This window comes from Haemorhous mexicanus, chromosome 6, assembly GCF_027477595.1.
Source record: "Haemorhous mexicanus isolate bHaeMex1 chromosome 6, bHaeMex1.pri, whole genome shotgun sequence".
Lineage (NCBI taxonomy): Eukaryota > Metazoa > Chordata > Aves > Passeriformes > Fringillidae > Haemorhous > Haemorhous mexicanus.
Window position 1 is genome coordinate 62,865,946 of NC_082346.1, and position 22,471 is coordinate 62,888,416.

Genomic DNA, 22,471 nt, shown 5'->3' on the forward strand with positions numbered 1-22,471 from the left:
ACATCATTGGACTATATCCTGATGTAAGGTAGAATTGCTGATGTCCTCAAATTCGGCTGCCATAGGAGAAAAAGTAGAGTAAAAAAAATCAGCAAACCCCGAGGACTGCATTGGATTGGCCTCTGTACACCCCACAGATCTGAGCTCCTGTGGTTCTGTTTAATTGGATCTTTTGCAAACCATCACTTTGGCAGCACTCAATAACCTCCATGCTGGTCTTTTATTATCTCTAGCAAATAAAGAACTGAAGGATTAGGCTGGATGGTCAATATTTGTGACCTTTGCTGTAACCTTTGTCAGTCTCTCCAGAAATGGGGTGACTTTTCCCCAACTGCTCCGATCTGGGATGCCTTGAGCCACTCACTCTGATCGTCACCGTGGGGAACAGCTCTGTGCTCTTACTGCGGTGCTTAATCCATTTATTTCTGTCCTAAAATCGCCTTTATATACAAAATTACTGATATATTTGTGTAATGCCAGAGGGGATCCCGCATTTTCAGGCTGCCTGCCGCTGACCACCGCTCCTGCTACTCAGCAGTTTCCCGTTTCCAAACACTTTTTTTTTTTCTCTTTCTCCAAGCGTCGTCCCCATTTTTGCAGTGCCACCAAGCGGATGGTTCCCCCATCAGCATTTGAATTTCCCAAGTTACCACTTAGAAACAAACACAGAACTCTCCTGTAGCTGAGAATTGTGTTAAACGCAACTCACCCCAACAAACCGCGGGATGGGTGCGATGCGGGCATGGTGGGGAATAAAAGGGTCGTTAATAAAAACTTCTTTATTTAATGTGTTTATGGTCCTTTTAGACCTGTGAAAAGCCCGGGTTCGGCTCCTCAGGAGGTGGCACAACGCGGGTGTTCAGGTGTGGACACAAACCTTGTGGGCTCCTCGGTTCAGGAGCGACTGAAGCTCCTGGAGCGGGAGCAGGAGAGAACAGCGGGACTGGAGCATCTCCCTGCCCAGGAAAGGGTGAGGAAACAGGGGCTGGACCCCTTCCAGAGGGGACCCGATCCTTGTCTGTCCCTGTCCGCAGGGAGGGCTCAGAGACAGACCAGGCTCTGCTCCAGGGGCCCAGCAATGCACCAGAGGAACGAGCAGGCACTGATGCCCACAAGATGCACCTGAACGTGAGGAAGAACTTCCCTGTGCAGTGACCGAGCTTTGAGCAGAGACGAGAGAGGATGTGGAGCCTCCCTCACTGGGGATATTCCAGAACCGTCTGGACACAGTCCTGGGCCCTGCGCTCTAGGACGTCCCTGCTGCAGCAGGTAGATGGGACCAGATGAGCCACTGCCATCCCTTCCAGCTCCGTCCGTTCTGGGATTCTGCGCGTGGTAGGAGGGCTCATCACTGCCCCTGAGCGCCGGTGGCAGTGAGGGCTTTGCAGACCCAAACCGGTGCCAGGTGACCCCCAGACACAGGCGTCCCTCAGGCACAGGCGACCCCCGCCGCCACGTTAGCGCCCCTGCACCCTGCGGGACGCCAAGGTCGGACCTCACCCCCGCACCACCAGTGGCTTCACCTCCCTCACTCCGCTAGCCAATGAGCGGCAAGTATGGGCGGGGAATTTTCCCAAACAGCCAATAGAAATTACGAGTGGCCACGGGGCGACCAATAAGCAGCCCGCTCTGGTGTTCCGGCGCTGCCAATCACCGGCCGCAGTGAAGCCAATGGGAGCGGGCAGTCCACGCTGGCCAATGAGCGTTGGCGGGTGAGATTTGAAAGCGAGGCGGGGCGGCGCGCGGAGGGGGCTGCGCGGCGCGCGGGGTCGGGGCAGGTAATGGCGGGCCCGGGGGGACCGGGGGTCCCGCGGCGGATTTGGGAGTCCTGGAGGGGGTTTGAGGGGTCAGGGGGACTGTGACTCCCCGGCGATGTGCTCCGTAAGGGTCCTGGCGTGGGGGTCTCGCCTGGCGGTGGGCTGGCAGCGGTGCTTCTTCGCTGAGTTGCGGTGGGAGCACCCCGAGGCGCTGGCGGGGACGGGGCTGAGGGACAGTCCTGGGCTGGCCTCGCCCAGCCCGCCCCGACCCCCGGGGCCCTCTCGAAACCGTTGGGTCCAGGTTTTACTCAGTCTCTACCCGCTTTAAAAGTAGCGATGTTTGCTCTTCCGGCTCTGTTTTCTCACTGTCCAGCCTAAAATGTTTTCATGCTCACATTGCTCTTTGGTTCTTGTTGTTGACCAAACGTGTCTCTTTTTCTTTGTTGTTGTTTATCAAAATTAATGGTCAGCTTTAATTTTTGGTGCTGTACGTTAGTCACAAATCCTTTGTCACAAGGATTCTGTTCACAATCCTTTGTCACAAGGAGTCACAAGCCCTCTGTCCCTGTCTTGCTAATAGTCATGTCCTGCTCTGTTTTCTCACTATTCAGCCTAAAAGAGCACCTAAATGTTTTCATGTTCAAATTGCTCTTTGGTTCTTAGATTGTTGTTGTTCAAAAGCGTCTCTTTTCCTTTGTTGTTATTTATCAAAATAAATTATCAGCTTTAATTTTTGATACTGTACATTAGCCAGTTACAAATCCTTTGTGTAAGCCCTCTGTCCCTTTCTTGCTAATAGTCTTTGCTTGAGTTTATGTCAATTTAAATGCCGATTAATCTTCTAGGCTCCTGTTTGGGCAAGATACTCCACGGGAACAGTAACCTGGGAAGAAGAGGAGACAGGTATTTTTGTTTTAAACAAATCTTTGGGATATTTAGTATGACATCCATTATAATGAGCCCTTGGATATCACTGTACTTAAAGAACATGGTTAAGAGTAAATTTATGAACTTTGTCCTGAAAAAGGATGAGTGTAAAGACTAAACTGCTGCTTTGAGGAATATTTATCATCCACTAGGCTCAAAAGCCTGCTGCCTCTAGGACACAGATAGGAGAGATGTATTCCCACTGTTTTCCTTATGGCTTTCTGTAATGCCATATAATTACTAACAATTCTGTAATGACTAATTCTGCAATTGCTTGCAGGATCAGTTCAAATATGATTATTGGAGATGCTCATTAATTAACCTCCCTTAATCACTTAAATATAAAGCAGGGCGAATATGACCAATGAACTGCAATGGAGTTTTTTGCACTCATCCTTAACTGGCATTTTTAATCAATTTCTGAAAGTTGGAATGCAAGATGCAGGGTGAAGCCCAAGATATTCACAATTCAGGTGGTGCTGGCATAAACCAGCTCTTCCAGGATTGTGTGCAGGAGATCCAGTCCCTGATTTGAGTTTTGATTTTTTTATTCCCCTTTGCTCTTTAACTTCCACTGACCATTTTTCTCTCCTGAAAAAAAGGAGCACCATGCACTGATTTTGGTTTCTGTTCTAAGCAATTCCAGGAGGTTGTGCAGGTGCTGTGCAGGTTCCCCCTTCCATGAACACTTCCATAGAGTGAAGAACAGGGAGCTTGCACTGCCAGCACTGATGGTATCTGAACAGGCTTGGGCTGTGTTCTTTCTTCCAAGAGCTCAGCTTCTCTCCTTGACTGCTTTTCCCATAAACATATCCACTTTATTTCTGCATTATTTCTCTTTTGCTGCCTTTTTTTTTTTTTCTTCTAACATTTGGGTTTTCCAGCTAGGCTGCTAGTTGAGTTTTTGGCTTTTGGTGGCACACAGATGGGAAGGGGATGGACTTACAACCATTGTCAAGGCTTTTCAGTTCAGTTCACTGATGGTTTCTTCAGTTTGATCAGAGCATGCTGTCCTGAAATGAAGAGCCTCAGTAAATTATGAAATTACTAATGAATTAATACTGTTGGGTGTTTTTTTAGCTCTGTCACCCTGCTTACTGTAGAGCTGTTTTCTGTAAGTGGTGGAAGATGAGATGTGTGATGGCTGAGGTGGAAAACTCTTGACAAGCCAGGTTTCAGTGGGGGTGCAGGGGATAACAGAATCCCAGAATAGTTTGGGTAGGAAGGGACCCTAAAGCCCATCTTGTTCCCATCCCCTGCCATGGGCAGGGACACCTCCCATTATCCCAAGTATTCCAAACACCATCCAACCTGCCCTTGAACACTTCCAGGGATGGTGCAGCTACAGCAGCATCTCTGGGCATCCTGTGCCAGGGCCTCACCACCCTCACAGAAAAGAATTTCTTCCCAATATCCCATCTATCCCTGTCCTTTGTCTGTTTACATCCATTCCCCCTTGTCCTATCATTCCAGGCCCTCTGCACCTCTCCTGGAGCTCCTTTAGGTATTGTCAGCACAGCAAGTGCAAACCAGCTGACAATTGGCTTAAAGCTTCCTCAGGTTAAAAGAGATGGGGAAAATTCTGCTTGAAATAACCACTATTGTATTGTAGTTGCATCCTGGAAACATCCTGGTTCTGATGGCAACATTCCTTGCTATCAGGTCTAATCTAAATGGAATGTTGCTTCCAAGTATTGTCCTACAGCTCTGTCATTTACTTGCTCATCTCCTTAATGTGGAAAACAGCTGTGGAGAAAGCAGCCCAGCCAATCCCAGGCATGGGTGCAGTGTCCCCTCCTAATTCTATGCCAGACTTGGTGACCACTCAACACCCAAACTGGTCCCTGGAATGAATAAAAATGATGGAAAATTGGTGAAAGAGTCATTGCTGAAATTGTCATGTGAGTTTTCTCTGGTCATGTACAGAAATAAAGAATTAGGGCTTTGCTCATAACATTAGCATACTTTAACAAAACTGGAAAACAAATCATGACTGTGTTTTCCTAATCACTGTGCTTGTTGTCTCAGATCATCAGGATGGCTACTACTTCCCAGTTTGCCAATAGATACAAGAAGGATTTGAGTACAGAAGCCCTCAGGACCAAGGTTGCCCGCAGGAAATCCATCCTTCAGAAGGAGAACAGGCACAAGCTCTTCGAAAAGGGCCGGCAGCTGGGGCTGGCAGATGTCAATGTTCAACTCTCCAAGGAGAGGGGAATTTCTGAGCTCAAGGAAACCAGGGAGTTGTGCTCTCAAGAGAACAGCAGTGTGAAACAGAGTAAGTAAAGAATTGCTATAGACTTTTTTTTTAAGTGTTAAAAATGATAAGTAGGTTTATTATCACACAAACCTAATAGCAGTCAACATTTACTTTTGACAAAAAAGTTGAAGGTTTAAAACCCTTCAGCCTTTCCAAGTGTTAAAATCAAGACAGTAAAATCTTAACATAAGCTGTACCTTCCTCACTGATCCAGTGGTGTGAATGAAGCTTTACTCTGATTTGTCTGCAGCAGCTAAAGGAAGAATGCATTCTGTTATTAATATTCAATAGAAGTGCCTTTATGATTGCTTTGTCCTTTAAGATGTGAAAAACTCCAGGCTAAAATACCATCTAATAACACATGCCTGTCATCTACCTAAAGTGTGCTTAGTAATGAGAAATTTTATATTATATCTAAAATAATTAATGGGTAAATGCATATGTATTTTGAAAATGGCTAGTTGTTTTTTGACAACTTGTTTTCCTCTCAGAAAATAGGGCCTGCATGTATGCTGAGTTCTGCCCCCCGGCTCTCCTGGGTGCTTGTGGTCTAAGAAATGGACATTTAAAAATGCTAACAGTTTTTTTTTTTAGAAATATTTTCATCTTTAGTATTTTGATAGCAGAAGATTATTGGAGGATGGTAATTTTTTGAAGATGATTGGAGTCTGTATGTAATAGTATCGAAAATGAAATTCAATAAATTTGTCTTGATTATTTTTCATAATTTTCAACTTTAAATGGATATTAATTTTTCAGGTAGACATAATTCAAGTTTGGCAACATCTCAAGGTTTTATTCTTTCAGATAACTTCTGCCTCATTTATTCTCAGCCTGAGTCAGACTTTGGTATCTAAAGCTGAGTTTTCCACGACATTGCAAGTGTTTGGATAGAGAAACTGGTACAAATAAGCCAAATAAGAAGATGAGGTGTTAATTTTCATAGCAGTAACCTTTCAAGTCTGTGAAATGGGAGTTTCTAGTAACCCTCAGGTGGATATTTGGGGAAGTCTGTTTGCAAGCTGAAATTTACCAATTAATTCCCTTTTAATGGGAAGGGTTGGAACACTTCAGAGATTCCAGTCAGTTCTGCTCTTTGACTTACGTTCCTCTTCTAGCTTGGCAGAGTTTATTGGAAATTTCTGACTTGTTGTTAGCTCAAAAACCATCTTCATGATTTTCTAACACCTCTGCCTTGCATGTCTGCTGCAGAGGCAGCCCCAAGTGCAGCCACCAAGAGGATGAACGAGCGCAGGGAGATGCTGCAGCGCTACAAGGAGGAGAAGGAGCTTCGCAAACTGCAGGAGCAGAGGGAGAGAGCCAAGAAAGGGGTGTTCAAGGTTGGGCTCTACAGACCAGCTGCACCTGGGTTCCTTGCACTTGCTGCTGCTGAGGAACCTGCAGTAACAAAGCCAAGAGAGAAGGTAACAATGGGAATATTTCATATCTAAGTTAATTGCATCTGTTTTAAGTTGATGTTTGTATGCAAGATGTGTGTGTTATTTCAAATCCACTGTTTATTTTGCAAATGCTTTATTGATGTTATGCTAAAGGAGTAATTTAGCTCATTTTTTTTTCTAAACAAAGCTGGAAGCAGTACTAATGATATGTGGATTTTTGTATTTGTGGCTATGTTCAGTTCAAAAACTGGAATGATTCATCCACAAAGGAAAAAGCTGTGTTATTTTAGAACTAGTAACTTGTTCATATTTAGTCAACTGAGCTTTGAAAGCTTTCCAGATTGCACACTTGACCCATTTTGCACAGGCGTGTTGTTTTTCACATTTATGCTTCTTGCTCAGTCTCAGTGACAAAAGGAAAAAGGAGTTTATTGACTCTCATTTCCTTGGGGATGTTTCCAGGCTGCTCCTGCTTTCTCTGGAAGGATTACTCGGTCAAAAGCCAAGATCCAAGAAGGAAAAACCATGATACCAACTCTGATACCAACTGCATCTAAGTCCTCTACGGTTTGTTTTTTTATATATATGTGTGTATATATATATATACACAACTTCAGTGAATAAATTTGGAAGAGAAAGGGATGCAATTTCAGACTCAGAGTAGTATCTTTACAAATTTGATTAGATCAGTACAAGCAGAAAAGAGCACAGGTTTTCTGGATCTGTTTGTCAATCAAGTTTTTCAAGATACTTTAACTGTTGCTTAAATATTTTTCTTCACTCTTTTTCTGACCATTTATTAACTAGTTGGATAATGCACAATAACATATCCCTAAACCAATCTATTTTAAGTTATCCTTCATGTCTCTCTACTTTTTAAAGCCCCCTGTCCCAAATTATTTCACTTCACAGTAATCTAGGATAGATAGATGAGGAGAGAAATCTGGCTGCTGATTTTCTGGAAATCTGATACTTCACTAAAAACTTTTTTTTTTTTCTTGTAGGTCAGTGCCCATGGGCAGAGTGTACGCTCTACACAGGCAGGACATAAACAGATGAGTACAGCCAAAGTGGCTGAAAAAGAGAAAGGTATGGAAATACAGCTGAACCTGAAAGTTGGGTGTTTTTTGGGAAAGATCCACAGCACATTTTTGGGTGTAGGAAGGAAGGAGGAGATTTTAAGATGGCCATTCCTACCAAGGGCAGCAGCTGGCAGATTATCAAGTGTGTGGCTCCAGGGATCACATGAGCTTGTTGCCTCCATAGGCTGGGGGAAATGGAATGCAGGGTTCTGACAGTCCTGGTTACTGATTATTCCCCCTAGGAGAGGGAAAAGAAACAGGTCAGTAGGCAAATTGCACAACTGCCAGATGTCTTAGCTCCTGGAGCTGTGCAGAGGTTTCTGTTTGCCTCAAGAAGAATATCACAGGTAGTGACTGCTGTTAGAAAAGAGCAAGTGCCTTCTGTGTCTGTCACTTTGTGCCACAATCAGAGATATTTCTTAAGAAAACAGCAATTAAAAATAAACAACCTGTGCCACCTTTAAGGGATTTGAATGCCTTGGATCAGAAACTCCTCTTCATAGCTCAGTGATATCCTTAAGGAGATACAACCAAGTCATGTGGAATGTTGATGTTAATGCAAGATATTCAGTAATTCACAGTGAAATGACTTTCACATCATTAATCTAATCAAATCAGCAAGCTGCAGACCTTTATTTAATATCAGTAGTGCCCTTGGTGAATACTGAAAAGATGTATGATTAGTTTTTGATATAACAATTAAAATGCTTAATTTTTGCAACACGGTCATCCGTTGATTATTTCTTTCTAAAATGGATTATTTCTTTTGTACTGAATCAAGAATAGGCATTATATGTACTTAAACTTCCCTGCCCATGGCAGGGAGGTTGGAATGAGGTGATCCTTAAGGTCCCTTCCAACCCAAACCATTCTGTGATTCTTTGAAACACCAATGTAAAAATGTTTGAGAAGTGAATGTTTGATAAATCCAATGTTGTAGTTATTTACCCCTTGATTTTTTTTTTCAACTTTTCATTCTAGCTTGTACAGAATCACAGCTTGACAATAAAGACAGAAGTAGCATTAACAATAACCAAGTGGGGATTTCAGACAGGCAGGGAATGGAATAAAGAGCTCCCATGAAATTTGTCTGTGCAGGAAAGTGCTGTCATTTTAAAAGCTTGTTAGAAACAGTGCTAAAATACAAAGATGAAAATGATGAAGATGGGTAATACAGTGCATGAACTTGTCATGTTTTATAAAATACTTCAGAGCCAATTAGTCTTAAGAATACTTTGTTAGATTGCATTAAATTCTGACCTTGGAAATCTCTCATATAATGGCCAGGGCATCACTTTGTTACACCAATGGTTTGCTTTAGCTTCCAGCTGTGCAAATAACCATGGCAATGATATTAATCTAAAAAACTTTATCTGGAAAACAGGAAAACAGGGAGGGCCTTGACTCTGCTTGCAGGGAGCAGTGGGAAGCATTCCTTATTAATGCTATGATAAGGGAGTAATTATTTATGTTATGATAGAGGAGTTTGTGCATGGCATCAAACACACTGGTACCTTGATGTACATGTGCAGTAAAACCACCTCCAGTCAGGATCCCTCAATGCACTGCTTGGATGCCAAGGCCAGGCTGTGCTCTGAACTCACCCAACCCTGTTCATTCTGGCAAACCCATGCAACTGATAACTGCTGGGGCATTTCTCTGATTTCTACAAAATGGAAACTTTCATTTATTAGTTGAATGCAGCTCCTTATTAAACTTGGAATCTCTGGGATTAATCTCTCTTGCAGTGTTGCAGACTGCAGCCCAACCAGCCCCAAGTGTGAGAGTCACCAGAGCAGCTGCCTCTGCAGCCAGGCAGGTGCTGAAACCAACTGCTGCCACTGCTGGTAAGTGAGACAGAGCTGTGTAGCCCAGCTGTACCTTAGACTGATTTAAATCATGCCAAATTATCATTTAAGAAGAGGCCTAAATGCTGGATCACCCAGCCTCTTGTCTGGGGCTCTAGTGCAGTATGTACATCAATATGCTGAAACCAACACTTCCCACAAAACCCATCAGTGTGGAGCATCCATGTCCACATGGTAATTACAAACTCAAAGGACAAAGCCAGCACTGGTAGAGATTGGCACTTTGGCTGTTTATGGCCATATAATTATTAAATGTGTGAGCAGGAACATCTCTGGAAGAGATGAGAGCCTTTGTTCTTCAGGTGAGGAATTTCTCTTTGTGTTTACCTGTTTACTGGAATTCAGTCCACCAACAGAATTCCTATGCTATATAGAAATTAAAAATCTAAATTCAATTCAGCTTGACACTGTCTCTACAACCTTTCAGGAAATAAGGTGACTTATATTTTTACTATATGACAAGATCTAAAGATTGATGGCTTAATGAATCTGTTTTCTTGGTGATACATCTGTTACTAGTCTGTTAAATCCTAGGCCAGGCTTTTTTTTGAATGAACTTTTGCAATGCTGTTTCTTCCCTCTAGCCACCTCCCACCCAAGAAATAAAACAGTCTCTCCCTATCTTTAGCAACTGGATTTTTATGGCAGAGTTTTTGTGAAAGATTACATGAATCAGATGCCTTTTTGACCTCTGGGAGTGTCTCTTTTTGTAGGTAACCAGTCACAGAGAAAGGCAGCAAACACAGTAGGAAAGCAGAAGAAAGCTGTCAAACCTGATCCCATAAAGGTAGGTCATGTAATAGTTGAAATGGAAAAGCAGTAAAACTCATTTAAGAGCCAATAACTGTGTCATTGTAGCTGAAGTGCTCAAGCATAAAAGTAGTAATTTCAGTAATAAACTAGAATTTGGGAAGGAGTTGTATGTATTTATACTGCCATATTTTAAAAATTAAGATCAAATTTAGTGCTCATATAGAAGCACAGAATACTGTGACTTGGAAGTGACCCAGGAGGATCATCCCAGTTTAACTCCTGGCCCCTCACAGGACAACCCCAAGAATTCCACATGGGTATGGACATGGCTGATGAATGATGTGATTACTAATCAGGATTTGGACAAGGACTTAGACAAGAAATTCTTGCATGACATATCTGATGTTTTAACTAGTCAAACAAAAAAAAAAAGACTGCTTTGCTGGTTTAATCTAGCAGCTGTAAATTTTTGAAGTATATTCTGAATGTCTCCTTTTACTGCTCAGGTAACAATATGAGATTCTAGAAGCTAAGAAATAAACACATTTTAAAATTCAGGTTTTTAGTAAAAACCTAAATTTTAGGTTTTGAACCACCAAAAAATAGAGCTGGAAATGTTGTTCCTTGCAAAATAGAACACTATTCTCTGCATCATTTACAGCTGAAGGCAGTCATTGTGGTTCTTGGTGTCATCATTTCCAGAATTTTTTATGTATTCATGTGCAGACAGTTCTGTGAAAGAGCTTCCCATGATTTTTTCCTTCTTTTGCTCCACTCTTCCCTCTCACACCTCTCATCTCCACCTTGTTCCTGTAACTGGAGCTGTGCTTTAGAGTGTTTGAGATTGTGCAATCACACCCAAACAGGAGGTGAGAGCACTTGTATCTTCCTTGGACAAGCACCTCTTCACAGGCAGGAGTCCCTGCCAGTTGGTAAATTCTTGCTGTAACCACAGGCAGCTCATTTGGAAAGGTTGGCTAAAAGCAAAATTCAAGGTTTACATTCCTAGCAGAGGTGACTGAAGTATAACAAGACTTTCAGTGGGTTGAAGATGTATATTTTCTTGAAAAACACCCAAAGTTTTTCTGGCTGGCTTGAGCTAACAATCTCAATTAGGTATCTCAGAAATGTGTTCTGTGTGACTATCGGGTCACTCATCTCATAAGAATGTGAATTATTGTTTAATTTTTTTCTCCTTTTTTAACGACATTCTGTGGTGCTAACTGCACTTCTCTTGGGTTGCATTCCTCAGCTATCAGCATATTCCAGCTTGTTTTTCAATCTTTGGATTGGAGTATGTGCATAAACTATGATTATTCAACAGTCCTAGTTGGATTTGGAGCCAGTAATTCTGCTCTTGAGGATTTTATCACCTTAAAGCTTTTCTTTCTAGCAGTGAGAGCAAGCATGTGTCAATTTTAATGATTGTTTTGATTGGTAAGATTGCTTTAGCCCCTGGAGTGGATTGTTGCTGTCTTTATAGTGAATTGTTAACTTCTGTCTCTAAAATGATTTGTAGGTGTCAGAAATGGTTGGACTTGTTGGTAACTCATCACTTCTGTCCAGGTGTGCTGATTTAGGAGCTGATTTACCTTAAGCTGTTCCCTTCCTGATGGCTTTCAGGCACTCATGTTATAATTCAGCCCATGCCTATTGCAAACACACAGTTGGTTTGATGATTTGATTTCTCTGTCTATGCTGTTACAGGTAATTTCTTCTGAACATGAAGTGGAGACAAATGCTGGAGTGGATCCAGGGTTGAAAAGTTCTGCAGCTGATTCCAAACACTCAATGCCAGTAGAACTTCAACAAGAACAAACCTCAGTGGAAAACAACAATTTTTCTCCAAGGAGACCCAGAACACGCTCCTTTGCACCTCAAAACTTTGTGTTTCAGCCTCTGAGTGGATTGGCAACCTACACTGTGACACCCATGTCTCCTTCAAGGGCAAATGCTTTTTTGACACCCACTGCTGTCTGGAATTTTTCAAAATCTCCAGTGTAAGAGTCTTCCTTCTAATGGGGCCTAAAATGCAAGTGAACCTCTGTGAGGATGCAGAAAATCATTTTTCTAGAGAAAGATTCACTCTTTAACAAAGTGTGGTGGTGTTGTAACACCTGATCCTCATGGTTTCTATCTTTGCTTAAATGTGGATTTAACACAACAGCAAATATGGATATAATAACAGATATGGATATAATCCATATAGCAGATATGGATATAATCCATTATTCTGTCCATGCCTGAGGAGCAGCTGTCAAGGACTCTGCCCTGTATCTATCTGCACTGATTTAATTATTTGAGTTCTCTGGTGTTGTGTGGAATTTTGCCTTCTAAACTGTCCATTTCTATGAAATTGGCCGTATTTGATGTCACTTTCTCAACGTGTCTTAACTAAATGTACTTTTGTTTGTTTCCAGCAAAATATTTGAAAAATCCAGTGAAACTAAAGCACAAAAGCCTTATTTAAAAAGTCAACCTTCACCTTCTGTTAAAGGCATTCAAGAACAGCAAATGACCACAAGTTTGAAAGGAGGAGGTAGGAGGTTCACATTTAGTTTATGCTGATGCTTTTAATTATCACCAGATTCTGAACAAATTCCTTTCATGCTTTTCAGCAGGTGAATCAGATGAGAGAACTTCCACTCAGAGATCAAACAAAACAACTCCTGTCTCAACAGCACTTGCAGTGAAGTCAGATGATACAACAGAGCAAGAGCATGATGTGCCCTATTTCAGGTTTGGGTTCACTTGTTTCACTTCCCTGATGTCCATTTGAAGATTCTTAATAAGAAAAACGAGACTTCTTCCAAAGATCAGCCTAATTTAATGCTGATTGGTGTCTGCCAGCTGTGACCTGAGCAGGCAGCCATTACTGTTTTCCTTTTTATACCTTCAGGTACAAAAGGTACCTTTTGTACCTGTTTTGCTTGCACCTAAGTGCAAGGAATGTATGTAAAATTCTGGAGACTAACACCTTGTCCTAAGGAGCATGAGCTTGAAAGCAGTAGAAAAGAAATTGCACCTCAGCCACTCAGCAAAATAAAACAATCTAATCTTCAGCTCAGAGGCTGTGGATTCTCTGAGAGCAAAAGGATAGTAACCATTAACAGCCACCACAAGTCAGGAAATTCTCCAAATCCTTATTTTTCCTCTATCCTTCTATTTTCAGAAACATTCTTCGGGCTGAGACAGAGAGGCTGCTGTCTCAGTGCCTGCAGTGGGAAGGAAACCTTGAGCTGGACATTCCAGAGGATGGTAAGAGTGAGCTGCAGTAGGCACCAGAAGGGGGTTCTGGGAATTCAATGGGACAGAGAGAAGGACATGGATGTGCTGTTGGCAAAATAGCAAAAAATAATCTGCAAAGCTGTACTAGAGAAAGTTTAGAGTTGGATCTGCCCCAAGATACAAAATCTCCTATTCCTAAAATTTGCGTAGCACTTGCAGTGATGGTGATTGATAAAGTGAACAATGTGCACATCAAAATAGTTGTTCTATCTCCAGTCACTATTGAAATGTAGGAACTTTAACCAAGCTGGTTTTTAAAAATAAGATTAGTTTTGAATGTGGAATAAGTGCCCTTATCTGGGAAAATACAGATTACTCCAGCAATGCTTATATTTAAGACTTGAGAGAGTAATTTTTTTTTTTGGAAGAAGCAACTTCAGAGCTTTCAATGGACAGGAAAGCTTCATCTCAATTGAATTGCAGGTTTGCAATAGGTGGGACAACAAATTCCAGACTCCTCAAACACATTTATTCAAGATATCCTGTATTTTTTTTTCTTCTTGCTACCAGCTAAAGACCTGATTCGCTCCACAGTTGGTCAGACAAGGCTGCTCATAGGAGAAAGGTTCAAACAGTTTGAAGGACTGGTTGATAATTGTGAATTTAAACGAGGTGAAAAAGAAACAACATGTACAGACCTGGATGGATTTTGGGATATGATTAATTTTCAGGTATGTACTTGCATGTTAACTTTTTTTGGCTATATTTTTTACTTTAATGTAAAAAACGCAGGTCCTTGTTTTAACACCTTGTGACAGTGAATAGTTGCAGTTGGGATACTATGAGTTATAATTCATGGACCAGTTCTTCTGTTGTGTGTTCTTTTATCTGTCTCTGGAATGAATATGTTTGGCCAAATTTTATTCTGTTTTGGAGTGAGGATACAGTCACAGTGTCTACCTCCCAATTTTTGGAAAATTCCTGAAGCTCACCTGAAAAGTAGGGGTTCCATGCTTCAATATGAGAATAATGCAGAAACTACAATAACTCTATTTAGGGCTGAGCTTAGGTGGTAGAAAACCTTCATCTCTTTTCCTCTATTGATGCTTTCTTTAGTTTCAGAATGAAATATAATCTGAATTATCAAAAGAGCTCTCAACAGTATTTGTAAATCAGCAAACAAAGGAGTTTGTAAGTAATTAAATTAAATGCAGGGACGGATTTGTTATAGTCCTAGTCACAGGTTTTGACTTCTCTGCAGAAAGCATAAGAGCTTGATCTGCTTCTGCAGAAATGTTTGAGAGATGTTTCCTGCAGGATGGAAGACTGTGCTTGTTTGAATAGAGGTTATTTTACAATGTTTTCTTTTGCTTTCCTTAAATGTGACCGACAGGTTGAAGACGTGAATAAAAAATTTGATAATCTGGTGAAGCTTCAAGACAATGAGTGGCAGCCACTTGATGTCCCAAGCAAAGCAGTTGTCAAGGTATGAATAGCCCCTAAAGCACATCTTGCATGGCTTCTTTAGATATATTGAATATTAAGTGAATATTAAGTGAAATTCCTCTCAGGGTGCACCCTTCTCCCTCACCTCTCTTGTATTATTTGGTGGGTTTAGTCCTAGTTGCCTCTTTTGACTTTAAGATTAGAATTAAGAATTAACAATATATTTTTAAGTCATTGCATTCTATGCTAGTAAGACAAATCTCTTAAATTTAGGATAAAAACTTACTCTTCAGATGTAAAACAATTTATCTGGGCCACTAACTTAACTGGGAAGTAAACCACCCAGGAATTTGGGAGTGACTGCCAGTTTTGAGCAGGGAGTGCTCCACTGTAATGGTGTCCCATTAAGCCAACACCATGGGTGGCTTTAAACTGCTGCTTCTTTATGCACAAATGGATCTGACACTCTCCAAAACAAATTAGTGCTTATTGCAAAATAAGCTGTCATGTGAGTTGTTTTATCTACTCTTTGGTTTGAAATATATAATTGCTTCTGAATATCAAGTTGTATTTGCATTGCCTAAACTCTAAGTTCCTTGAGACTGCTTAACTAATCATAGCATTGAGATGAAGATGGATAAGAAACTCCAGGCAAGGGAAAACAGAGGGGTTGTGGTCTGTGGGAGCTGTCTATAAATGCCAGAACTCTTCAGGTGGTACAAAACAAAACTTCCCTTGGAAAACTGGGTGCCAAGAGAGGCTTCAATGACTGCCTGGAATCTGTCCTGTGGTTACACTGTGTCCCTGCCACTAGGAGTCCCTGCATGCCAGTGCTTCCAAAATCTTACTGAATTTATTAGGAAAAAAGTTATATTGAGGATTTTTGAACTGGAGATTCAGATTGAAAAACATTATTAATGTTGTCATCACAGACTTACTTTACCAGCTGGATGGCAGCACAAGAAATGCTGGATATGGGCAGAGGCCTTAATGCATAAAATTGTGGAATTGTTGAGGTTGGAAAAGTCACCAAGTCCAACCATTCCCCCAGCAGTGGCAATGCCAGCACCTGTCCCCAAGTGCTGCATCACATGGCTTTTAAATCCCTCCAGGGATGGGGACTCCACCCTTCCCTGGGCAGCTGTGCCAGGACTGGACAACCCTTTCAGTGAAAATATTTTTCCTGATATCCAATCCAAATCTCCTCTGGTGCAAATTAATCCAGTTCCTCTCCTCCTATCCCTGTTCCCTGGGAGCAGAGCCTGAATTTCCCCTGCTTGTCCCCTCCTGGCAGGGAGCTCTGCAGAACCACGAGGTCCCTCCTGAGCCTCCCTTTGCTCCTTGCTGTGTCTGTAGCAGCAGCACCTGTGCAGAGATCCATGTGTAATTGCTCCTGTGCAGAATTTCCAGGTATGACCCAGGTTTCTTTCATTCCAGAAAAAGGCAGTGCCAAGTGGAGTGCCCAAGGCCAAGCTGGAAGTTGCTGCCAGAGCTGCTGCCCGGAGCCGCCTGGCTTCTGTCAAAGCAGCCATGAGGGACAGAATGAAGCAGGGAGGAGATGCTGAGGGTACCCAGCAGGAGAGGCTGCCAGAGGCAGAAAAAGTGGTTTTTGAAGCAGGATTTTTCAGGATTGAAAGCCCTGTGAAAAACTTTTCAGGTAGGTGAAGGTTAATTGTGATTTCTGTGATCTGAAAGTACCAAAGAGAGTTGAATCCATTTCACTGGGGAAAGGAATTGTGCTGTTTGTTCTGGCTACAGCTCCAGGACTGGACACACTGTTTCAACCAGTGACTGATTACATCAGGGCTCCAAAGTAAACTGGGGTACATGAATGTGCTGATTTGAGTGGTTATGGCAGCGTGAAATCCCTGCTTAGACAAAGGTGAAATAGCTGGTTCATGTTTTCCCAGCATAAATTTAATAATGAAATTCTAATCTGAGCTTTCCCAGATTCAGCTGATGAGTCTCTTCATCAAAGTCAATGTCAGCTCACATCCTCTAATTGGAGGACAGGAATTGGGATTTTTTTTTTTTAAACTTAACCTCTTGCAGTGCTGTCTTCAAAGATGCAAATAAAGTCCACTCATAATCTGTGCTCATGCTTAACAAGACTGTAACATAATCCAGTTTGCTATAAAAGCTGTTTAATAGTTCAGGTTTTTTAATAGGTGTTCAGAATATAACTTCATTTCCAGCATTTTTTCTTATTGACATGTATATGCAGCCAGTATTTCCACTACTTCTGTTTCTCTCACATTTCTAGTTCATAATTTGATTTTAAATTCCTTTTTTTTTTTTTTTGGACACAAATCTCTCTTCTCATGACAAAACTAACAATTTTTTTTCTTGTGCTTCTTGTTGGTAGGGGGTAACTTCTGAAAAGCTTTGAGCAACACTGGGTTTAAGCCAACTCCTGCAGAGAATCTGTTCTAAGCATCAGTTCTGAATTTGTGTCTTTTAAACTCTATTAAAATGGCCTAATTTAAAAGATGGAAGTTAATAATTTCAATTTCTCTTTGCAAGTGTTTATAAGATTTCCATCTAATATTTGTATAAGATGATTTAACAAGCAGAAAACAATTGTGTCTCTGGTTAGAATCATAATGATCAGTTCATTTCAGCTTCTGGAAACTGGTATAGAAATGAAATATTAATGAAATGTTTATACATTTTCCAGGTTTGCTTCCAAGGACCCCTGGAAAACTGGCAAATCCAAGATCATCCAGTAGATCTTTGCTTTCTTCTCCTCTCTGTAACCCTGGGGATGCACCTGCAAAACAAACCCCATCAGCCCTCAAAGGCTTCCACCCAGCACAGAGTTTGAAAATGGACCAACTTCCCACTGAACAAACTCCCCCACTGGATAAACTTCCTGAAGCTCTTGAACAAAGGTAGGCATGTTAAAGCAGCTTTTGATTAACCTTGTACAAATCATTTTAGAGTTGGAACTGAAAGACATGATGTTAAAACCCATTAAATGTTACCTTTCAATTTGGCAGTGATAAAGTTTGCAAAGTACCTGTGACTTTTCCTTCCCTTAAGCAAATATTAAGAGCTTTGCCCAAATGTAATTTTGCTGCTGGGGTAAAGTTTGTTTGCCCAGGAAGTTTGAGTTTGATGTAGCTCAGCAGTGCCAACCAAGGCAGCAAAACTGAAGAACAAATTGTAAGATTAGTTGGACAAGTCAGAAGGTGATTGATGAAGATGATTGAGAAGAATGAAAATGTTTTGGTTTCTCTTCCAGCATTTCTGTGGTTGCAGAAGAAATGTGTCTGGCTGCTGGCACAGCAGAGGGAAATAAGGTAAGTCATGCATTGTTCATGGATGTGCTTTAAATACTCTGTTTTTACTAGCAAAGGAGAAGTTCTTTTGGTTACCCCAGCCACTTGGATTTCTGATTAAACCCTCACTTAGAAATCTTGTGTATTCCTCAGGGCAGTGCTTTTTACTTCTAGGTGGACAAAGGTAGGGACTGCTGCAGTTTGGAGACCTTGTCTTGCTCTTTAGAGCTCTATTTTGGAGGTCCTGGCTGCTTCAGGGGGACACTTGTCACTTGGACAAGCAATGTTCCTAGAAGTCCACCACCTCCTGTTTTCTGGTGGGGATTTTTTAAATGTATTTAAAGTATAATAATGCATTATGTAATATATGTAATACAATAATAGTGTAATATAATCGTGCATTAAGTGCATTTATGGACCCTGACTAAAAGCAACAGCCCTCAGCCCACAGCAGAGTGTTGAGCTCTTAATCTCCTTAAATAGTTAAAAGAGCTAATCCAAGTGTCAGAAATCCATGTCCTGAAATGTCTGAAGACTTGGTGACATTGCCTGTGTTTGAGTAGCCTTAAAAAAGCAGGAATGTGGCCTCTAATTCAGATGACACTGTGCTACCAGTGAAAGTCAGTGCTTTGGAGTCAATCATCCTTTAGTAACTTTCATTGGAAATGGAGTCTTTAAATTTTACTTGTTACTGTTTGGATCTGTGCATGACTCCAGTCATTTCCCCTCCCATCCCCCTACATATATTTTTTTTAAATCCTGGTTACTAATTTTTTCCTATGCCTTTTACTTCATCCTTTCTCTAGTAAAATGAGTGTTGGTAATTTCACTCTCTGGGGAAACCTTTCAGTGTTGTTGATGGGTTTTTCTGGGGGAAAAGTCACCAGAAAACACTTGAAGTTCAAAATCTTTCCTGTGGAAGAATTTCCCTTATACTGTCAGAGGGATTTTTAGGCTTTAAAGGGTGTTTGGGATATGAGTCACAGCCTTAACCCTGAGCCTTGGCCTGCCTGTGCCTTGCACAGTGCCTGGAGTTAAATCTCTCCTGAACTCTCCATAAAATCTGTAGGTGAGATGTGTGTTCTTGGTCTGACATAACAAGGGCATGGCTGGGAACACAGAAAATCTCTGTTTTTCAGGTCCTGGGAAATTCTAGCAGTGAATCAAAAGCAGTGAATGGCATGGAAGAGATGGAACTGTCTGCTGCAGAACAGGGACAAGACATCATCATGTGCAGCCCAGAGAAGGAGACAAACTCTGCTCAGTCTGGAGAGCCACAAATCCATCAGCCAGGTGCTTATCTCAGAGCTGCATGGGTGGCATTGCTGGGGCCCTCTGTTATCCTCAGGATTTATGATAATCTGAATATTACTCTTTGAAATCAGATTGATTTGTGGGTGCTGTTAGAAAAGCCTCCCTTAGCTGGTGTGACTTAATGAGCCAACAGTGCCCCCCTGGATTTCTCTGAACAGTTTCTGAGGGATATGTGAAAAAGAAAGCTAATATAAAGAAATAAATACAGTTTAGAGGGTGGATTTCTTATTTAAATAAATACAGAAAACAATACTGTTTTTTCAGCTTTGGCAACATCAGACTAACTTCTTTTTTTAAATTATGTGCTTATTTTTCAGATGTTTCATGCAGTGATCTGACACTCATTGACAGAAATCCTTTTGATATGGTAAGTTGTCCTTCAAGTTTATTTGACTAAGGCAAGCTGCATGTTGCAGGACTGTTCACCTTTGCTGCAGACTCAGTTACTGCACAAAGAAAATTAAACTCTTAAAGATGTTATCAAGCCAATTGATGTAACTTTAAATACAAACCACATTCCAGCTGTCTCCTTGCTGGGCTCACACTGGTATTTCTTATTGCACATGATGAGTGTAGGCTGAATCAAGACATTTGTAGCAGGACCATGTCTGATTCTTGACAGATTGAGCCTTTAAGTTGTGTTTTCTTACAAATTTCCTTGTAGATATTCACTAACAGCCTTTTTTTTTCCTGGAATTTTTTAAGTCTACTCCAAATCTTTTTTTAATCACCTCAGCATTTAGAGCTGGAAGTAACATTCAGCAGGGAAAAAGAGGTGTGCAAAAGCTTTCACATTTAATACAATTAATAGAATTTGGGTGTAGGTTTTCTTGTGAAGAATCCTCTTTAAAATATGGATGACTGACTTGAGTAAGGAGTGTCTGTCTTCAGCATGGACCATGTGTAATCATTTTTTATTTTATGCCTGGGAAATAAGCTTGTAAAAGTACTTTTGGGGAAATCAGAGTCCTTGCATTGCTCTGTGGTTTGTGTTCCTCCAACGCTGACTCCCCTCTCTGGCTCCTCCCACAGCCAATGCTGGATGCTCAGCTTCCCTTCACTCCACTCAAGACCAAAGCCCAGAAGTTTGCAGCAGCTGAAGTATTCAGTGACCTCATTGTGTTTTCTCCTATTGGTCCCTCTGGGGATCAATGAAAAGTGACTTTAAATGCAAAATATGTAAATTCTATGAGCAGGAAGCCCACAGAGGGTATCTGGAACACAATCTGCTACCCTGGAACCATGTTGGGAGAGGAGGAGTAGCCATGGTAGTGGATCTGAGAATGGGGTTTGTATCATTGGATGGTGCAGTTGTGATGCACCAAGCTCTGCTGTGCATCAGTAGTGGGCTGTGTTCTGGTGATCCCTGCTGTATCCTCTGGCTGTAAATTCTGACTGCAACCTGAAGCATTTTTATGTTGGTATCATTTAATGTATGTCCTGTCTCCTCCAGGTTGTAAAACTGTTCACCTTTAAGTTTTTCTACCCTGATCTGACTGACCTCATGACTTACTGTTATTACAAGGTGCCCACCCCACCAGCTGTGCCTGTGCCCTGTATCTGCTGGGAGGGGACCTTCTGGGGTGACAGCCAGCCTGTTTAGCACTCTGCCATGCTCTGGGGTACCTGTGCCACCCCCAGGCTGCAGTGTCTGCTGTGTTAACTCACACCTGCCTCAGCACCAGCTCTGGCAGGGTTGGATGCCTGCAATTCTTTCCTGGGAAAGTTTTCCTGGTGTGTAACAAACACTGGATTTGTAATATCAGAAACTAACTCAGAACTAGGATTTCTAAGTCAGATAATACCTTTTCTTGGTGATCTATTGAAATAGGCATTGATATTATTTCCTTTAAGGATGCAGTTTTCTATTGAGTATCTTAAGGATCTGTGTTTTCTACTTGTTTTTGACATGTTTATGCTCAGTCTCTTCTCTCATCTTGTTCCTTGTGCATTCCCCATCCAGATTGTAACATTTGTGCACAAGGAGCATGCCAGTTCTATAGACTGTGGATTTGAGGAGTAGCATTACAGTACCACCACTTGTTATATTTTTAACAAATCCCTCACTGGGCTTCTTCTTGTACCAGTGACCTGAGTGTAACACACACATCCTTCCACCAGCCTTGATCCCAAACCAAGCAGAGATTTCAGTCCCTCAGCAGAAAGTGTTGCTGCCCCTGCCAGGGGTTAAGTTTTAACCTGGAAGCTGTGTACTGATTACACTGAATAAAGAGGAAGCTGATGTGTGCTGGAATCCATGTTCTTCATTTCTAACTCCAGTTCTAGGGATCCTTTTAATTACTTTCCTGCTGAGGAATGGTTGGGAGGGAATTCAAAGCCCATCCAGTTCCAGCCTCTGCCACGGGCAGGGACACCTTCCACAGACCAGGTTGCTCCAAGCCCCATCCAACCTTGTCTGGAACACTTCCAGGGCTGGGGCAGCCACAGCTTCTCCATGCTGGTGTGAGCAGTGTGCTGCTCTAGCCTGCTGCATCTGCTGGAAATTTTAAGGACTCTGCTTGTAACTTGGCACTCCAAGTATAAAAGGAGTCACTGTTATAAAACAGCATGAGCCACGTCAGAGAAAGCTTAGGAAACTTCAGTGGTGGCTGTTGCACTGTTGTTTTCCAGACAAGACTGCAGTGACTCACAGCAAAGGGAACATACTTCTGTTTTCTTTTTTTACCAGCCTGACTCACAGGATGAACTTGCCAATAAACCTCCCCACCCTTGAAACTGCTCTTGACTCACGCAGGGGTGATGAGTGGGGAGCAGCACCATCCTCGTGACCCGTTCGTGGAGTACCTAACCCTCGTAGGGATGGGATCTCCCTGGGCTGGGAAATGTTCCTGGGACACGCTGGAAGGACAGGGATGGCTTCTCCAGCCATGGACTAGAGGAGAGATTTTGCTTCCTCCAGCTCTGAACCCTCTCCTGAAGTGCCTCATCCTGGTCAGGCTCGGAGGCTGTCAGGTTTTCTCTGTGCTTCCTAGAGGATTGCTGCCCCTGTCCACAGGACCAGGAGCAGAATGCCACAGGCTGCTTTCCCAAGTTCCTCTCCACAGAAATCAAACTCCTTCTTGTCTCTACAGCAGGAGTTCAGCTCCTTCCACATCAGAACTCAGCTCGCCTGGAGCGTGTCCCATCTCTCAAGA

At 42.0% G+C, this 22,471-nt stretch overlaps 1 protein-coding gene across 2 annotated transcripts; it reads left to right on the forward strand.

Annotated features, from left to right (window-relative positions):
- Nucleotides 1–1,714: 1,714 nt before the first annotated feature.
- Nucleotides 1,715–21,570, forward strand: DLGAP5 (DLG associated protein 5). 2 transcript variants are annotated; one of them, XM_059850608.1, is made up of 20 exons: nt 1,715–1,778; nt 2,603–2,660; nt 4,713–4,962; nt 6,157–6,368; nt 6,807–6,911; nt 7,349–7,433; nt 9,175–9,273; nt 10,008–10,081; nt 11,755–12,047; nt 12,468–12,586; nt 12,666–12,786; nt 13,220–13,305; nt 13,846–14,006; nt 14,669–14,761; nt 16,159–16,378; nt 17,399–17,612; nt 17,966–18,023; nt 19,142–19,295; nt 19,634–19,683; nt 20,349–21,570. In XM_059850608.1, exons 3-20 carry the CDS (start codon nt 4,722–4,724, stop codon nt 20,469–20,471), a joined length of 2,508 nt encoding a protein of 835 aa, XP_059706591.1. In that variant the 5' UTR covers nt 1,715–1,778; nt 2,603–2,660; nt 4,713–4,721; the 3' UTR covers nt 20,472–21,570. The 2 variants fall into 2 exon arrangements, with proteins under 2 accessions (XP_059706591.1, XP_059706592.1); XM_059850609.1 differs by having other exon boundaries at nt 12,669–12,786.
- The last annotated feature ends 901 nt before the right edge of the window (nt 21,571–22,471 follow it).

Coding starts and splice junctions, on each gene's coding strand:
- DLGAP5 (XM_059850608.1), top strand. CDS start 4,722: ATGGCTACTACTTCCCAGTTTGCCAATAGATACAAGAAGGATTTGAGT. Junction 7,434..9,174: donor AGTGGCTGAAAAAGAGAAAG/GTATGGAAATAC, acceptor TCTCTCTTGCAG/TGTTGCAGACTGCAGCCCAA. Junction 9,274..10,007: donor ACCAACTGCTGCCACTGCTG/GTAAGTGAGACA, acceptor CTCTTTTTGTAG/GTAACCAGTCACAGAGAAAG.